This window comes from Cajanus cajan, chromosome 4 (assembly GCF_000230855.2).
Source record: "Cajanus cajan strain Asha chromosome 4, NIPB_CcT2T_4, whole genome shotgun sequence".
NCBI lineage: Eukaryota > Viridiplantae > Streptophyta > Magnoliopsida > Fabales > Fabaceae > Cajanus > Cajanus cajan.
Window position 1 is genome coordinate 64,250,495 of NC_138520.1, and position 19,923 is coordinate 64,270,417.

The 19,923-nt window shown below is 32.1% G+C and overlaps 2 protein-coding genes and 1 long non-coding RNA gene across 3 annotated transcripts; all 3 read right to left on the reverse strand.

Annotated features, from left to right (window-relative positions):
- Window positions 1-193: 193 nt before the first annotated feature.
- Window positions 194-1,941, reverse strand: LOC145957096 (uncharacterized). The gene is made up of 3 exons (XR_014433519.1): window positions 1,629-1,941; window positions 1,484-1,555; window positions 194-1,408 (listed from the first exon to the last, which is right to left on the reverse strand). It is a non-coding gene; the product is annotated as an uncharacterized LOC145957096 (long non-coding RNA).
- A 1,839-nt stretch (window positions 1,942-3,780) lies between these two features.
- LOC145956912 (auxin transporter-like protein 2) lies at window positions 3,781-8,884 on the reverse strand. The gene is made up of 10 exons (XM_083072792.1): window positions 8,546-8,884; window positions 8,200-8,292; window positions 7,631-7,848; window positions 7,352-7,537; window positions 7,086-7,198; window positions 6,787-6,970; window positions 6,535-6,632; window positions 5,227-5,434; window positions 4,393-4,650; window positions 3,781-4,265 (listed from the first exon to the last, which is right to left on the reverse strand). The coding sequence occupies exons 3-10, from the start codon at window positions 7,820-7,822 to the stop codon at window positions 4,059-4,061; spliced, it is 1,446 nt and encodes a 481-aa protein (XP_082928918.1). The 5' UTR covers window positions 7,823-7,848; window positions 8,200-8,292; window positions 8,546-8,884; the 3' UTR covers window positions 3,781-4,058.
- A 5,666-nt stretch (window positions 8,885-14,550) lies between these two features.
- LOC109788418 (uncharacterized) lies at window positions 14,551-18,226 on the reverse strand. The gene has a single exon (XM_020347137.3). The coding sequence runs from the start codon at window positions 18,197-18,199 to the stop codon at window positions 16,952-16,954; it is 1,248 nt and encodes a 415-aa protein (XP_020202726.2). The 5' UTR covers window positions 18,200-18,226; the 3' UTR covers window positions 14,551-16,951.
- Between the last annotated feature and the right edge of the window lie 1,697 nt (window positions 18,227-19,923).

Sequence of the window (19,923 nt, forward strand, 5' to 3'; positions counted from 1 at the left end):
TGATTCTGTCGGTGCGATCAGGGTCGTCCGTTTCCCCTGCTACTAGGAGACAACACATCTGACCCATGAACAGTGACAGATTTAAAAAATACATGATCTAGACCGTTGATTCTGTCGGTGCGATCATGGCCGTTCTTTTCCCCTGCTACTAGGAGACAACACATCTGACCCATCAACAGTGACGAATTTAAAATCAAGATGATCTACACCGTTTAATCTGTCAGTGCGATCAGAGCCGTTCTTTTCCCCTGCTACTAGGAGACAACAAATCTGACCAATGAACACTGAATTTAAATTTAAGATGATCTACACCGTCGATTCTGTCATTGCAATCAGGGAAATTCGTTTAACCTACTTTATACTTTACATTTTCAAATTTTATTTTTCATTGTAACCAATATATTATCACATTTGTTAATCACAAACGTAAATATTATTAATACTTCAACACTTTACTACTACATTCAAATTAAGACAATACTTTTAAACTTCAACAAACACTTAACTATTGTTTAACAACAACGACAACAAATACATGAAGTTAACAAAGTAAACATTGACTGTTTACAAAATAAACAACGATACAAACAAGAAAACCCTCAACCCTAAACCCTACATGAAGTTTAGTTGTCTTTCAAATGAATTGACCATGTTCCACATCTGCAATTGTTGAGGCTCCAGATCTTCAAAAGTAACAAACAAATTAAGTAGTAATTCATTCGGGTCTTCTGCAAATTTGTGAAACATGAATGTCACATCTTCATCACAGGTTAAAGGATATGGAGTATATTGCTTTCCTCCATCTTCATATCTAACTGGACAACGATAATGAACTTGACTTATGCGTTTGCTATCCCCTTTGATCAACCTCCTATGTACCTCATTCAACAAATCAACAAGTGTCATATCTTCGTTAAGTTTGATAACTCTCCCACTAGATGGCATTTGTATGGCATAATCAAGACCGTACTGAGTTTGAAATATCTGAACATTTTGAAACACAAGAGCAAACACTGTTGCTGAACCCATTCTTCGAACTCACTACTACAATATTTCTATCTTAAGTTGAAGAGAAAGTGTCTGAACATAAAACACACACACACACACACTTATATTTATAGGCAGATGGACCCTAACTAAAATAATAAAATAATATGAAGTGCATAATTTAACAATTTTTTTTTCATTACAAAATTATAAAACAACAACAACAAATACATATAACTAAAGTGCACAATAAATATTTAATAAATAATTTTTTTTCACGAATATTTAATAACAATATTATCCAAATTTAAATATTGCAATTCACAATAAAATTTACATTACAACCATTCGAATTAACAATAAACCTAAAACTAAATTACAAATACTTTTTGTCATCAAATCAAATATCCTTCGGAATAACCTGAAAAAAATTTAACATACATTTGTTAAACAATATTACTTACAAAATAAATTTTATTTAACTAATACTACTCACCCGTTTTATATTATTTTTAGTTATATTGAGGAAGTAAGGATCACGGAAACGCCTGGGGGCAAACACGACAACCTAAACAAAAAACAAACAAATTTAATTCAACACATAAATAACATATAATTTCATTTTATACAACAAATTTTACCTGTTTCAGAATTAACACACACCCCACAACAATGTCTTCCCCATATTGTCGGTGTTGCTTAACTTTGTAATGTAAGCTTGCACCAATCGTTGCAGTTGGGTCCTGAAATAAATATTTACAATTAATTACAAAATATTTTCTTTTAATGTATAACAAATTCACTAACCATACCTTTAAATTAATAGTATAATTTCCCTGTCCAGTTGGGGTCATAGACTCCACAAAAGCAACAACTGTTGGGACTCTTTGTAAATTGTGGTCGATATTAATCAATGAAGTCACTTTAGGTAGACCTATTGTTAAAAAATACAAATTATAGTTAACATTATTTGCATCATTAAATTTACACACATCAAACTTAATATGCTAAACAAACCTCTAGATTTCACATAATGCATAGCATAGCGCCACGAGTTAGAGTTGAACACCAACATCGCAGGTCCATTAAGATCAGCCAAAAACTCTTGTGTTGGCAATGGATTTTCAGCTTCCCTGTTCCTCATTGTAGCTTGGACCAAACCAGCTGGTCCAGGAATAACACGACAATGTCACGTGTACTCGATGTCTCTTCGTCATCATCCCCAAGTTTTGGTGTAGGGGGTGACAACGGAGACAATGGCTCCTGTTCTCGAGCCTCTTCAACCTGTCTTACTGCCATTGCACTTCTCATTGACGCAAAAAATTGTTCATCTGTCCATACTTCATTTGATGGAACAATGTCTACTTCTTCATCACTATCAGGTACGTAATCAATACCTCTACGAGACATTCCTAATCAAATACAAATCAAATTAAATATTACTCTTATGCTGTCCCTGTTTCAAATATTCAATATAATATCACAACTTTTAACATTGCAATAAATACATATATTCAATTATAAAAATCAAATTAAATAGCTTTTTCATTTAAAAAAAATTTAATTGGGCAACTGGAACGACCCGTTCTAATTCCAGAACGAGCCGTTCTGAATTTCAGAACGGCCCGTTTTGACTTCAGAACGGCCCGTTGTGATTTCAGAACAGACCGTTCTGAATTCACAACGTCCCGTTCTGATTTCAGAACGGGCCGTTATGAATTTACAACGGCCCGTTCTCAGGGAACTAATCACAGGTAAAAATTTCATTCAGAATGCCCTATTCTAAAAAGAGAACGGGCCGTTCCAAACCAAATCTTACCAACCATTCTTTAAAAACAGGAACGGCCCGTTCTGAATACGTGCTTTCTCAGAACGGTCCGTTTCACATGTTTCATTCTCGTTTTCAACTTCAAACTAAAAAAAAAATTATCTTTTAATTTTTATACCACTCTACTATACAAACCTAACAATGATACATACATAGAACATATAAAATTTAAATTTTAAATTTACAAATATTTAAAAACCCTTACTTACTTGAAGCACCTGGACCACCAAATAAAAAATACGTTGGACCACAAACCGAACAAATGAATCTTGTGCAACCCAATACATTTAACTAATTTGATAGCGCCTGGCCCTCAGGCGTTTTTGTAAATTTGTACTGAGGTGCGCACCCAGACATGGCAAAACGCCTGGAGGGGAGGCGCTTTCAGTGTGTGCCACATCGTCTACACATGGCGCCTGGGGGGGAGGCGCTATCAACAATCTTCTACCACGTGTACAACACGCCTCCTCCCCCAGCGTTTTCTTTTTACCGTCAGCTTACATGGCGCCTGGGGGGAGGCGCCATCAACAATCTTCTGCCACGTGTAAAACACGCCTCCTCCCAGCGTTTTCTCTTCACCGTGCCACATCAGCATAGATGGCGCCTGGGGTGGAGGCGTTTTCTAAAAAACGCCCACCCCCAGGCGTTTTCAGTGCCACGTGTATGCTTACCTGTCTAAAATCACCTATTTCGATAATTAGTTTTTTTTTTAATTTATTTCGTGTATTTTTTTTTTTAATTTACTGAGGTCAAAAAGCCCTAAAGGCTTGAGTAGGTGATTAGACAAAGTTCCATACACAACAAACGACTCCGGCACAGTGATATATTTTGGAAACATGCAAAGTAATAATGAAACCGAATCTATTAACAAAAAGAAAATAGAAACAAATTAAGTCTCACACTATCTCCAAACCAAAACAAAAAAGTGGGGAAGATACCAAAACGTACGTAATTTAATTAGCTGATGCATTAATAGCAAAGGAATCATACACATTGGCCAATGGCCACACTTTTTTTTTAAATTTTAATAAACTAATCTTAAAGGGAAAAGAAAAACCTATATAGCGTAACAAGAGAAAAAAAAAAAAAGAAAAGGGAAATGAAAAATGCAAAGCACAAGCAGCACACACCAAATGAAGGGGGAGTGTTACTAGATTAATTCCCCTTGTATAATACAAAATAGTAATTGGAGGGAACTGTGATTTGATTTGAGTTGAAGTGTATGATGTTGAGTGAGTTGAATTCAGTGATGATGGGGTGGTGGTGGGGACTTGCATTGGTAGCACTTAGCAAAGAGCCCAAATGTGTCAATTTGGTTAATGAAGTTGGACATGCTGGCCCATCCTCCAAACCCAAACCCAACCACCAAAACCCACACCACAATGAATGCATTCAAGACATACATTGCAGTCCAGCTTGGCACAAAGAAAGGAGGCTTCTCTGCAGCATTCTGCAAAACAAATTAAGTCACATAATTGTCCTAAGAAGGCCCCTACCACATTCTACATTAATTAAAAAATTCCCCAAAACATGATCATAATGATGGCAAATAGAATACAAAGTATTGTATGAATTACCTGTCTTGCAGAGGGTTTTCTGTAAGTGAGCATATGGGCCGCAGAGGGAATGACGTAGACTGTGAAAGTAACGAGCAAAGCTCCAACAGCAGAGTTAATGGGCCCAAAGAAAGGGAAGATAATGGCCAAAAACCATATGGGTATGACCACTGGCAACCTCACTAGTGCCCTCAGACAAAGGCTTCTTGTGTCATGCATCCCAATTACCTTCTCCCACACAAAGTACAGTGGAGTACACGCAAAACCGAATGTGATGAACTGCATGCATGCACCCATTCACTTTCACTATTAACATTCCTCCACCACACTCTTTTATTTTCTTCAATAACACCAACCACTGCATTTATTTTCTCTCTTTTCCTACTTTTCACAAGTATTCTAAGTAGTTGGGCTTTTAACAACATGCTTTTTTTAGATCATGCTACATAGTTTGTACACTAAAACACATTTTAATTATACTTGCCGGGTTAAAAAAGGAGTCCTTATTTTTTGGTTTAGTACTTCAATTAGTCTATGAATGTTTTACATATTTCCGTGACAGGTTTTGTGTTTTGCAAATACTGTACCACATGAAAAGTTAAATAAGCATCTACACTAATTATTACAATCCAAACAAGCATTTAATAGCATTTTCCTAACACGTAACTTCTAATTAATAAAACGTAAAACAGTATCAAAGGACTAATTTATATATATGCTCATTCAGCCGTGCAATAGTTTACCCTCTTAATCCAAAACACTAGCATTTCTAACTTAGCTAGTTAGAGTATTTCATAGAAATGGTTAAACTATGTAGCAAAAGCAAAATAGAAAAGAATGATTATATTAGATTACCTGGTGAATGAGCATGAGGATTACAGCAGCATCACGAAAACTATTTTTGGGGAGGAGAGCGAAGGCGTTGGAATGAGTGAGAAGTTGGTCACCAAAAGCCCAGTAAACGGCAGCAGAAGAAGGAAGCGTTAGTGTGAAAACGTACAAAGTGGCCAGCAAGTATATGTATTTGAACTTCTGTGGCTTCCACATGGCGTGCATAATCTCTCTGCAACCATTTTTCATGGAATCATAATAATAATGTTTCTCATTCTTTAAACGGCTAAATCAACTCAAACTAACTTCTCATTCTTTTGCTTCCATTGCCACTTTCTTTTACTAGACTAAAGGACACTGAGAGCCATCCACCAATCTTTTTTTGAAATGTTATGTTTTTGCATATATTTTATACATGATTGATGTGAAAGTCAATTAATAAAAAAAATATTATTAATATAGTTTTTTAAGATAACTATTATTAAAATTAACCATCATATTATATATTATATAATTTGTGATTAAATGACAGTTTCATATATATAGTAGTATTTACTAAAAATGTTATATAAAAAATTATAAGTGAGATAAAATATAGATGTTGATTATAAATAAAAAAAGCAGTAACATTTTAGAAATTTTTATGTATATTTATTGGGTGAATAATATATCTCAAGTATTTTTTTTGGAGGCTCTTAATTTGTACTTCTAAGAAGTTTTAAAAGCTTTAGTAATTATATTAAAAAAAAAAGGGGCAAAAGCAGCAAAACAAAAACCATTCGACAGTAGGATTTTCTTAGTGGAGACATTATTTAATTATATCTTAGTATGATAATGTTCTTACACTCTGTCTCATTAGTTAACTAGGACATCATTGTCTTTTAATATCTATTCAGCAACGGTGATTAACCATTATTAAAACAAAAATAAAGAAACAAACGTTATGATTGAAAAACAATGATGACATGTAACTTGGAACACCTAATGATACATGTAACTGACAATACACATCTTAAAACTTAATTTTATAATATTAGTACTAGTAATAGTATCTCTTCCTTTTAATAATCTTTTTCAAAGATATAGAGGGGACGAGTGTACAAACTACAAAGCTTTAAATTATTAAAGGACTGTTAGAGAACCAACATGAACGAGGGATGGATGACGAAAGAAAATTTTTAAATCTACACTTCATTTTTTAGTATATTGTGGAAGAAAGAGAGGATAAAGGAAAAAAAAATAGAGAAACTAATATAAATAAATATTAAAAGTAAATTATAATATATGAATATATATAATAACTTGATCTTGATGATAAAAGGGGTAACTTACACAGTAACTGCATGTCCACCAAAGGTATACAGTATATTGGTGGCTCCGGTGAAGTACAGCACTAGCTTTGTTGGACCCGTGTGTGTCACATTTTCTGCCTGCCATAACATTTAAACATAATAAAGATAATTACTTATCTTAGCACATAATGATGTTATGGGATGTGACACTAAAATAAACTTTTATTACATGACTATATAATAGTAATATTATTTTACAGAAACTTGTAAGATTTTGAGGTGACCGATTTACCTTGCCATGAATGAGAGCTGCTATGGCTAAGTACCAAGCAGTGTAAGTGGTCATTCCAAGTCCAAGAAAGGACCAAATACGGTAATTGTGGAATGAGGGTATGAACACAGAGGTAGCACAGCAAGCTCCAAAGATATAAGTCCAAGTTCGTTTATCCAAATGGTCATTGATGTAATATATGTTGCTGTTTTTGCAACAGAAACCAAAAATAAAGTGTAAAAGGTGCTGTGTTGTGTAATGAGAACAAAACCATATAAGATTACCCCTTTTCTTTTGCAGAAATTAAGAAAGGATCTGACCTTGCACATCCTATGAGCTGAATCACAGATCCAAAGAGAAGGAAAGTACAGTTAAAAGCCAACCCCACTGCTTTCCAATACGGACCCAGCAACCCATCAAGCACTTCAAACCACTGAAATAGTGAATTTCAATTTAGACTATAATTAATAGATAATATGATATTAGTCATATACTTCTAATATAGTGATAATGGTATTTGTGAACAATTTTATGTAATGTGAAAAAACACAACTTTAATTTAAAAGTTTGGTGTTGATGAGAATACCTGAATGACATGATTCTTAAAATTGACATTTTCCTTTTCCTTTCTGGAACGGTACTCCATATAGAGGACACTGATTAGATATGCTGTCCAACTTCCCAAGATTCCATAGAAAATCTGAAGCAAAACCCCTGATAGCATGCCCAGTTGAGCGAAGGAACAGGGCAGTGTCAACAGCACTTGAGCCACCTAAAATATGACCAATTAATTTAGACATGGAAGATGACATAAAATAACAAAATGATCATAAAGTTTGTTTTATTTTGGTGATTTTGATTTTACTTGATTTGAAGCACAGCTGAACCATGCATCCCAAACAGAGCCTCCATGCCAGAGGAGGCTCTTGAAGCTGAAGCTGGAGTGCTCTTGCAACTCCTTCTCTGCTTCTTCCCTCACACCAACTTCACTCTCTGTCTCGTTTAAGCTTGCCACTATTGCTTCCTCCGCTTGCTTCTGAGGCAACACTGTTTCCATTTTCTTCAAGTGTCCTCAAAATGGATCTGAAACACATGAAAGTACGCAACAATGATCAAACACTACCCAGAAAACGAAAGCCAAGGAATAAAGAAAAAAAAAACCCAGATCCAGATAACTATAAATTTCTTGCAACCTTTTCCCAAAAAACAACAACCTGAATCCCCCACACCAAAAATGAGAGAACATGAAAATTACAAAGAAAAAGTGAGAAGTGAGCAGATAGTGTACACACGAAAATCCCACATTGACTAAAAACGCCATTAAAACAGTATATATATACGCAAAAACAACCTTAATTCAACGAATTAAAGTTTGGGTTGAGTGAAGTCCAAACCAAAAGTAACACGCCAGATATTTTGACACTTTCCACTAACCTTGGTGGTGCGGTGAGTGATGTCTCTTTCTACAAAAGCTTGAAAATTTAAGCAACCCCTATCTCTCAATGACTGTGTCTTTGTTATTGAATGCTGTTCAGAAGAGAGTCAGTGGCAGAGATAGATGTTAGTAATGCACAAGTAAGCTAAGAATGAGAATTCTATAGTGTACTAATACTAATACTAATAGAATTGGCAAAAGCTTGGTATGTGAAGTTGGTGCTGCAAAATATTTTGTAATAAAAGGAGCAGCGCTTTAACGCGCCACCAATTGGCGCAGAAGCGAACAGCAAAGGCGGCGAGAAGCCGCAAAAGCAGGAAGGAAAAGAAAAAAGTAGTGACTCACTGAGGTTTGTTTTTCTCTTTCTTGTTCAGACTTGAAACTGAGGATACTATATTTATATAAATATATGTAAACACCCTTTTGGGCAGTGCTGAAGCAGATACTCCACTTTTTAAATAAATGAAGGTGGAGACTCTTTTTTAATCTCACTAAACTAACCCAGCCTAGCTACCAGATTCTATCCCTGTCACCGGACCAGACTCAGACAAACCCAATTATCATTCCATTATTCTTCGGTTTCTCCACAATTTGGAGAGATCAAACTGAATCAGACTTTCTTTTCTGATTTGCAAGGAGGATTAAAATGAATGAAAGCCACTCTGCTTTTATAGCCATTCCCAATGCTGCTTCCACCTTAACGCCTTTTGTTGTTTGTTTAAATAAAAAAAGTTTAAAAACGATTATTTAGTCTTTTATAATATTTTTTTATTTTAATTTAGTCTTATTTTAATTTTTAGTTTTAATTTGGTATCCAATAATTTAAATTATTACAATTTGGGACTTCCGTCCAAATAATTTAAACGGAGTTAATTGTTGGCCACGTGGATGGCATGTGGATGCCACGTAAATACATAGGTGAATGCCAAATTCCATGAATACGCATGGAACCAGAACGTTCTAAAACCAGAACGTCCCGTTCTGCTTGCACATGTTATGCATTAATTTTGCAACTGGAACGGGCAGTTCCAAATGCAAATTTAAGACACCATGAGTGCAGTAGAATGGGTCGTTCTGAAACCAGAACGGCCTGTTCCAGGTACAAAATTAACACACCAAGAGTGCAACCAGAACGGACCGTTCTGGTTTCAGGTGTATTCAAGTAATTTGATATCCACCTACGCATTTATGTGGCATCCACCTGGCATCCACGTGGCCAACAATTAACTTCATTTAAATCATTTAGACGAAAGTCCCAAATTGCAATAATTTAAATTATTGGGGACTAAATTGAAACAAAAAATTAAAGTGGTACTAAATTGAAACAAAAAATATTATAAGAGACCAAATAAGGGTTTTAACCATAAAAAAATGAAAGATAATCAAAGTTCTCAAATTTAAAATTAGCTTAAATATATTTTTAGTCTTTTACATTTAAAAATAATTTGTTGTCTCTTAAATTTAAAATTTTAATCTTTAATTTTTAAAATTTTCAAAAATCTTGTTTTAGTTCCTTAGATTATCAATAACATATGAAAATAATAAATTAAGATGGTTAAATAATATCAATTGAATTTAATGTGATATTTTCATTAATAGGAACACTAGTAGCTAGATTTTATGTACTAATATTTGATAAATTTCTTAATAAAATCTGAATATAAAGATTAAAATAAGATTTTTTTAAACTATAGAAACTAAAAATAGTAATTTTAAATTTGAGAGATCAAAAGCAAATTTACCCTAAATTTGATGACTAAAAATATATTTAATTCTTCAAAATTTTACATTTTGTCATTATTACTATAAATATTAGTGCCATAGTTTTAAAAATCGGATCGGTCATCAAATCGGTTAAGATACTGGGTTAGTGAGTCAAAGGTTGAACCGGCAGGTCACTAATTGAACCGTATGACTCGATTTTTATTAATTTTTTTAAAAAAATATTCATGTTAAATATATTTTATACTTATAAATTTCAATATATTCATACCCTATTTTAAATTTTAGTTTTCATCTTATTTAAAATTATCTTTATTTTTATTTTGTATAAAGAAATACATAAAAAAATTACATGTTAAACCATATTAATACAAATTAAAAATATAAATAATATGTATATATATAATATGCTTACAATTGATATTACAAAATAATATATGTAATATCTACATAGATATTATATTATTAAATATATAATTTAGAATTAATAATATATTATAAAAGTTATTTAAGTTATATATATTATAGACAAATATATTAGAATAAGTAGTTATTCTTATGCTTAATAAGACTCTTTGTTCTTCTATTAACAAATTCAATTCTCATTGTTATTTTTGTGATTTGTGGTCCTTTAAAAAAAATTAAAAAAAATTGTGGTTGAACCGGTTGACCCACCGGTTCACTGGTTGAATAAAAAAATTGACCGGTTCAATCCGGTTTGAAATGACTCAAATGCATAATCAATCCAACTTAAGATTCGACCAGCTAGATCACTGATTCCCGGTTTAACCGGTCCGACCGGCCGATCCGATCCGGATTTTTAAACACTGACTATGCACAAAAATCGAATTATTTTTAATAGAATAATGAGTAATAAGAATTATATAATAATGAGTGATTATTAATAATATAAAAAAAATTTATAAAGTGAAATTTATAGGAAAAGAATACAAAATTTGTAATTTGTAAAAAGGTAATTATAAGAGTAAAATTATTTAAAAATATAAATACCAACTACAACAATCCTTTTTTATTAATAATATTGATATTAGATGCAACATACCAATATCAGTTAGTTAGTTGCACTAATTTAATTGAATATTCAAAAATTATCAATTTATAGTTTTATTATAAATGATTCATTTAAAATAATATTTTTAAGATAACGAGTTCATTTATTTTAGGATTGATAATATGAATTTTATTTTATTGATCAATTCTGATTAAAAATATGAAATCAATCAAACATTTTGTTGTTGATTACATTTTTTTTATTTATGTAATTTATATGTTTCACGTTTTACACAACAATAAAAATCATAACCTTTTAACCATAAATAATGTTGTAATTCTAATTTTTATGAATAAAAAAGGTTAAACAACAAAATTACATTTTATTCATCAATTTATTTTTGTTATATTAATGTACATTCCATTTTCTATATTCTAAATAACTGCTTAATATATCTTTTGAACATCCTAAAACGAGAGAATTCAAAAGTTGTAAAGTCTGGAATTATACAATTAATGATAGTTTAAAATAAATTAATTAGTACTAATTATATAAGCAATATCTACTTTTTGTTACTCACTACTACTATATAATCCCAAAAAGTGTGTGAAGTATCACTAAATAAATTTTTGTGCAATGAGTTGAAACATCGAATATGATGAGACATTACATTTAATGTATAATTTAATTTAATATGTATATAATATAAATAGATAATCTTTTTTTTGTTGTAGTAATTACGTTTTATTTATTTAATTATAAATTATTAATATAAAAAGTTCATATAAAAGTCGGAGGTTTAACAAAACATATATAACATTATTAAATTTAACAAGCATCATTTTTTTTGGTAACGTAATGAAATCAAAAAACAAAAGAACAAATTACAATAGATAATGACCCTACCTACTGAACAAATTACACTGTTAAAGGACTCATCGATATTTTGGATTTCTCCAGATTCACTTACAACCTCGACGCGAAGTAGAATTCATCCAATGTCAAGGCAACGACTTGAACTTGACGTTCAGAAGCATGGTAGAAACTAGAAAGTGATCATATTATCCGCGAATAGAAAATGAGAAAGAGAAATAGGTTCCCATGTTCCCTCCCTGTCATGAATAGCAAGTCGTTTTGTACATAGTAAAAACAAATACAGCGAGAGGAGATCGCCTTATCTTACACCGCTAACCATAGCTAAAGGTCACAACTTACCTCCATTCCATAAATATAGAGTGATGAGTTCATAACACCCCACATAATAAGATGGAGGATATGATCAAGGAAGCCAAATCTTACCAATGTTGCTTCAAGAAATTTCCAACTGACCCTATCATAAGCTTTAGGGGTGGACAAATTAAATTAAACTAAACTGAACTATTAAAAACTGTATTAAATTGAAAAATAGTTCAATTAAATTGTACTAAACTGAAAATTAGATCACATAAACTGAATTGAACTATTTTTTTATTCTATTAAACTGTACTGAACTATGATAAACTGAACTGGACCCCTGCACTCAAAAGTCAAAAATTTAATAAGAAAAAGTCATAACCCAAGTACCCACAAATTGAAACAAAAACAAAATTACACAAAGACCAATTTTTCAGTTTTTCACAAGCACAAAACATAAGTGGGAAATCAACAAAGGAATAAAAAAAACAAAAATTTTAGGGAAAAAAATTAAGGATATACAGATGAAATTTTACATGGAAAAAGTGAACCTTACAATGATGGAAAAAGTGAACCTTACAATTATGTTTCTTATTAATTTTTATCATTTTATTCTTTTAATCTTAAATAAGTTGCAAAAAATTATAAAGTGATATTTAAATATTTTTTCAAACAGAAAGAAAAAAAGAAAAAATTATTACTCTATTTATAAGACAATTATATTTTATAAAAATAAGTAATTTTAAATTTTTTACCATAAAAAAATATTTTTCAAAATTATTATATTTTTTAATAAAATTAATCAAGAATATTGGTTTAATTGCATTTTTTCTCTCTCAAGTATTACAATTGTGCAATTTTGTGATCTCCAAGATTTTAATTGCATAATTTTAGTCCTTAAAGAATTACAATTGCGCGATTTTGGTCCTTCAATTTTTAATTGAACAATTTTAGTCCCTCGAATATCATAATAGTATGATTTTTCTTTCTCCCATTAAAAATTAATAATTTTAATATATATATATATATATAATTTTTTAAAATTAAATAATTATTTATCTATTCAAATTAACGTATATTATAATTTTCAATATTATATCAATAATATTATTAATATATTTATAGATAAACTAATAATTTGATAAATATAACTTGTTATATATTAATATACTTTTACAAAAATATAAGTATATTAATTAGAAATATATATATGATCTTATATTATATTTTTGTAAAAGTATATTAATATATATTAAGTTATATTTATCAAATTATTAGTTTATTTATAAATATAGTAAAAATATTATTGATATTAATTTATCAATAATATTAAAATACTAATAATATATAAATTTTATTTATTTAGTAATAATAAATATATATCATTTGATACATTAAAAAAAAATACGTTAATTTAAATAAACAAACAATTATATATTTTTAAAACATTATATATATATATATATATATTAAAATTTTAAAATTATTAAATTTTTAATGAGAAAGACTAAAATTGCACAATTATGATATTTGAGAGATTAAAATTGTTCAATTAAAAATTGTGAGACTAAAATTACACAACTATAATCTTTTAAGGACTGAAATTACTCAATTAAAACCTTAGAGATCAAAATTGCATAATTATAATATCAAAAACACAATTAAGTAAAGAATATTTTATTCACAGTTTTGGAACGGGCCGTTCTGAATCCAGAACGGGTCGTTCTGCTTCACTGGTGGTGTTTTAATTTTGTAAACAGAATGGTCCGTTCTGGTTTCAGAATGGTCCGTTCTGGTTTCAGAACGGGCCGTTCTGGGTCCAGGTGTTTTCAAAAAAAATTCTCATCCACGTGCATGCCACGTATGCATCTACGTGGCCAAAAGTTAACTTCGTTAAAGCAATTTGGACGGAAAGTCCCACATTGAAACCAATTAATTAATTTGAGACTAAATTAAAACCAATTAATTAGTTTGGGACCAAATTGAGACAAAAAATAATGAATGACTAAATTGAAACAAAAAAAGATTATAAGGGATCAAAATAAGTTTTTAGCTATTAATATAATTCAGTTAATTAATAGTTTAGTTCAACTTAATTTTGCCCGATCCGAATAAGCTTTCTTGAAATCTACCTTGATTGCTAGAGTCCCTATCAAGGACTTATCTTTAGGGATGAAGTTTAGAGCCTCTTATATAAGAATATTATCAAGAATACCTTTCTTTCATATGAAACTCCCTTGGAAAGCCCCTATTATGTTATTTAAAACAAGGCTGAGACAAGTCACAATAACCTTATAGATGACTTTATAGGCCACGTTACACAAACTAATTGAACAAATTCCTTAAGGTTAGTCGGGGTATCCAGCCTAGGAATAAGAACAATAAAAGTTTTGAGAAGTGAATAATCAGAAGAGCCATTTTGGGATGCCTCCTTAACAGTGAGCCACAATTCAATAGAAGAAGTGTTGGAACCCATCCGGAGCAAGAGCCTTAAAGGACTTCATGCTCATCACAACCCTACAAACCTCTTGGAGTGTACCCTTAAACCTGGAAAGACTTTTAGAGTCACCCTATTCGAGCTCCAGTTGAACCCCTTTCAACCTAGCTTGCACTCCCTTCTTCTGTGTAATGATGTCACCAAAGACATTTTTATTGAAGTCAAAAACATCTATTCGGACCACATTCATTCCATTCATGAATGTAGGCGAATTACGTAACCAAGCATCCCTTACAACCCTTTCGAACCCTTTATGCGTGGCCCAGGCTACTTGGGAACTTGAAAGGTCGCTCCTTGCGTTTGTCTCAAAGCCCACCACACCCAATGGGAAGAGACAATGATCAGAGTAAACATGTCATTTATTATGTACTTTTAGAGCTAATACTCATGTGTAGAAAAATGTAATTTATTATGTACTTTTAGAGCTAATTAAATGGGTTGGACTTGTTAGACTAACCCAAATCCTATCTAATAAATTATAGGATTTGGACTCTAAATTTTAAACCCGAATTGAATGAGGCTTTTTTTAACCTGTGTCATAAAGCTAGCAATCCACATAAAGTCAAACTTGAATATCAAATTAAAAGACTCAATTAAATTCAGGTCCTTTTGGTCTAGTTAGTCATAACACGTAGTCCATATTGAATTAGTTCGGAATGAACCAAATAACCCATTTTATTAGTTTTATGTATTTTAATATTAAAAGGAAATGTACTGTAATATTTGTATATTTTAAAAAAAAAAATTAATTTGCTTTAACAATTTTAAGTTAAATAAATTAAATTGTATAAAAGAGTAATGTAATATCCACCTTTTTCAAGAAAGACCGGTGTGATTTACCCCATAATTTAACTAAATAATTTGAAAATTGAACCCAATACTACATACCAAACCCATCGGTTAATGGCTTATCAAATATAAACTAAATTATAAAATGTTTCACCAAAAATTCAAATTGTAAATTTTCTTATATAAAAACTAAAGTAAAAAATGATAGTGTGTTAACCATGTTCTTACTGATTAAAAAAGTTTTCAACTAATATAATATATTGCGGTGCAAGATCAATTGTAATATCGGTAAGTAATTGATATACGAATTTCTCATAGTTGGAGCCAACTTGTATGATGTTGGGGTATTTCTTTCGAACTAACAAACTTCTTTTTGATCCTGAATTATCCTGATTATGTAGCCTGCATTCGTTTGGCACATAAGTAGAAACTAACAACTTTTTTTATGCCATTTGACCTCTTGAAATAAACTGATTTATAAATGAATACCATGTGTGTGGTTTTGGATCATTTGTATAGTGAGCCTAAATTATTCGACAGAATGTCTTTTAGCATTTGGGAGGATTTGTTCTCCCTCCCTTCAAACATACATACATTTTGTTTTGTCCTATGTCCATTCGTGCACCAAATGTCAAGTGCAGCCGGCTTCATAATTCATTTCTAATGATTTGTCCATTGTGGTATCTCTTCTGTATAAAATGAAAAGAAATGTATCTTGGAAAGTTATTTGCATCACACAAATTATTGGAATCCTTACACACAACATGTTTTCTGAAATTACTGAGGAGACAGATGAAGAGAGCCACTGGTTTATCAACACAGAAGAACAGAAGGAAAAAATTAGGAAGATTATACAGTACCAAAAATCTCTATATACGTCATCATCTTCTTTGTCATCTTCAGCTTCATCCTCGTCCCATAAATCAAGCAATTTATTGGGGTTGATGAAAGGAGGAAGCACATCTATGAGGAGATTATTTGAGATGGAGCACACAAGTTTGGCAACCCATTTTGAGTCATACAGTGGCTCACCCATGATCAAGCCCATATCTTTGTGGGAAAGTGATTCTGAGCTTGAATTTCAGGATCCTTGGGCCTTGATCAAGGAGAGTGGATCCACCCGTTTTGTTGGAACTGAAAAAGAAAGCGAGTTAGCCTCGAAGGGTAGTTTTCTAGATGGAGATAATGGCTCTCATCAGAATAGAAATGACAAAAGTGGCAGGCGAAAGTTGACTAGGAAAAAGTCTTTTAGGAGATTGCCAGGTTTTGGTTTGTGGAGATGTGGAAGATTTAGATTCCCTTTTAGATTTAGACGGCTTAAAGTTAGAATTTGTGGTAGAATATTCAGATAGAGCCATCAAACTGGCCTTGGAATTTTGAACACCATTGGAAATTTGGAATGATCAAGTGGATAAATTATTGTCTTGAAAAAAGTATGCCTTCACATTCACAACTTGCTTAGCTATGTGATTTTCATCAAGTGTTCCTATACAATGAAAATAATAAAAAAACACTGGTGGTGGAGAGAAACATACTGTCAACAGTTTTTGCCCAAGAATTACATAAAGTTGCAAATGACACAGTGATCAGATACAAGTCTTGCTATGACACTTCCTTCTTCAATCTCTAATCTCTTACTTTCTTTGTTCCACAGATGCACCCCATAAGTCTCACTACTAAGCTGAAGCAGTTTGGCCTCAACCCATTTTGATTCACCTCTAGCTTTTGGCTTCCTAAAGAGACCACCAATCTTTTTCCAATCTGCTGGATAAAAGGCCTTAGGAGGCAAGATTGTGAAGTTGACTCCTGGCCTTTTCCCCAGTCTCTCAACCACTCTTGAAACCAGGTAGGGACCATTATGCCCCCATTTGTTCCCATCAAAAGTCAACACAAACTCATTGATGAATCTGAGAAGAAGTGGATGGTTCAAGTCAAATATCAGAACTGCATTGTTCAGTCTGGTCCAGTGCTTATTACCAAGATCCATGCTTTGTGCTCCAATAGAATTCCTCAACCCAGTTAAAGGCTTCAAGACAATAAAATCTGTGTCTAGGTAGACGCCACCATATTTGTACAAAACTGCAAGTCTCATCAAGTTAGATAGATTCTGAAACAGAGAAATCTCACCAGGGTCCTTGTTCCCTTTCCTCAACTCATTCAACCATGATTCAGCAGTAGTCCCCTTGAACAGATATGGCAAGTCTGGGGTCACTGCTTGAACTTTGAACCCCCCATAAAGAAATGGCTTTAGGATCCTATAGCCATGAATTGAGTCCAAAGTCCTTGATAGAATCACCAAGCATGCCTTGGGTTGCACCTTGAAAAGACTCTCAACAGACAACAATTCCCTTGCTCCAAATGAGCCTGCAGGGGACACCCAAGTCATGAAAATTTGAGACTCACATTCATGGCTGAAAAATCCAAGAACCCGAGCATGGAATTTCCTACTCAACTCATCTGATATAAGAATCTTAAACTCATGAAGCTTCCCTCTAAACCAAGCAATTCTTTCTTCTTCAGTGGCATTAAGTGGAGCAACTAGTACTCTATGATTTCCTTTACCAACTCCTTCATTCTCTTCTTTCATGGAACGTAAAGATGTGTGAATAAGACTAAGAGTTGACCTCATCCCTTCTCCATATTTGTGAGTGTGAGCTTGCAACACATCTAGTGCTCCTTTGTTTGCCGCAGGGTTCACGGAATCGTGGTAGATAAGATCATAATGAAGGAGAAAAATTATAGCCGAGAATGTGATTAGAGAGAAGATAGATATCTTGGCACGTTTAAGCACTCGGTGATCGAACATTTTCTTAGAAGTTCAAGCTCTTTGTGATGTGAGTTGCAATGAAGAAGAATTTATGCAGAAGAAACATAGACTTTAGTGCCTTATCTCACGTTGGGTAAGACTTGAACTTCACGTGGAGTATTAAAAATGAAGATCGAGTATTATTATTATTATTATTATCAGTAATAATAATAATATTATTATTATAATTATTATTATTATTATTTGATGAAGTTTTATGGAAGGTCTTCTTTGTTGGTCCTTGTTTGAAGCATTCAAAGTTCTTAGGTGATTGTCAAATTTCGACCAACACTCCACAGCCACCAAAGACATACGCGGGTTATAGTATAATAGTATTGTGGCAGAAGATCCATTACTTAACACTTTCTATTTTTTTCCACTTTAGGCCTTGTGCAATAAATTGGTCTATAAATATTGAGATTAAGTCATAAGTAGAAGCAATTTTGTGGATTGTTTTACTAAACCAAGCTTTTAGTATCACGTGCTACAATCAGAAAAGTGATAGACTTTCTCTATAAGATAGTTATTTTTTAATTAACGTGCTATATTGTTTTATATGTCTTCCTTATCAACATGTTTTCATTTGGTATGTGTGGATTGGAATTCGGAAAGATCCGTATCTTTTTCAATGGAGATTACAATAAGGATCTCATGATGTCTTGGAGAAAATATTTTCTATTTTCATTTTTTTAAGCTTACGATTTTGCAAAGGAGAAGAAAGGTGTCAAACTGGCTTGTTTGGCTCGGCTTCCACAGTTACACCGAAATCATTATAAGGGTGTTGGTATCCGGTCTTATACAAATTTTTTACTTGTGACTTATTTTGTAGCCAATAAGTTCGTTGGCAGAGTCAAATTTACCTATTTTAATATTTTTTTTATATTAACTAAGTTGTATATGAAAATATTGGGTTAAATATCGGGTTAGGTTGGATTGGATTTATAAAAAAACATAAATTCGACTCAACTCAATCCGTTGAATTTTGATCAAGTCGGATAACATATTTATCAAAACCCGAATCCACTTACACCCCTAACACAAAGCACAAAAGGGATCTTAACCTAAATTTTTAGCTTCATATCATGGTAAGGAGATTCATGAAACATTTCAAAATTCAAGTTAACTAGAAAATTAAATAATTATGTTTTGTCTTGTGTGTAGTGGGGTTGAACCTATAAAAGAATACAAGAAAGAGACATTAGGACCCAATAGATGGGTTAGACCAAGAAATACGCCACAAGTTTGTTATAGAAAAAAAAAAAGTGAAGTAACTGTTGGCCAAAAAAAAAGGGGGTTGAATTGTAGATTTCTTAAAATTCAAGTTTTAATGAAATTTTGATACTCAAAAGTTGGTGCTTCTAAGGTTTCTAAAAGACTTAGTTAGCTTTTGAAAGATTTATTATACGATAGTTCTTCAGAAGCTTATGCTTCTGATGGTATAAAATTAATTCTTTCTTTGAAGAATCCTTTAACAAATTATATCCACAATAGATAAATACGTAACAAGGTTATAAGCTATGATAAGCAATTAAAGCAAGTAAGGGAGATAGGGTAAGAGAGATTGCAAACAAAGATTTATCTAGGTCCACCCAACCTTGGGTTACGTTTAGTCCTCACACACACTTTGAGATTTTTACACTATGATCAACAAAAATTACTCTGATTACAATCACCAACCATCTGCTATATTTAGCTTGCACAAATCAACCACCTATTGTTTGTAT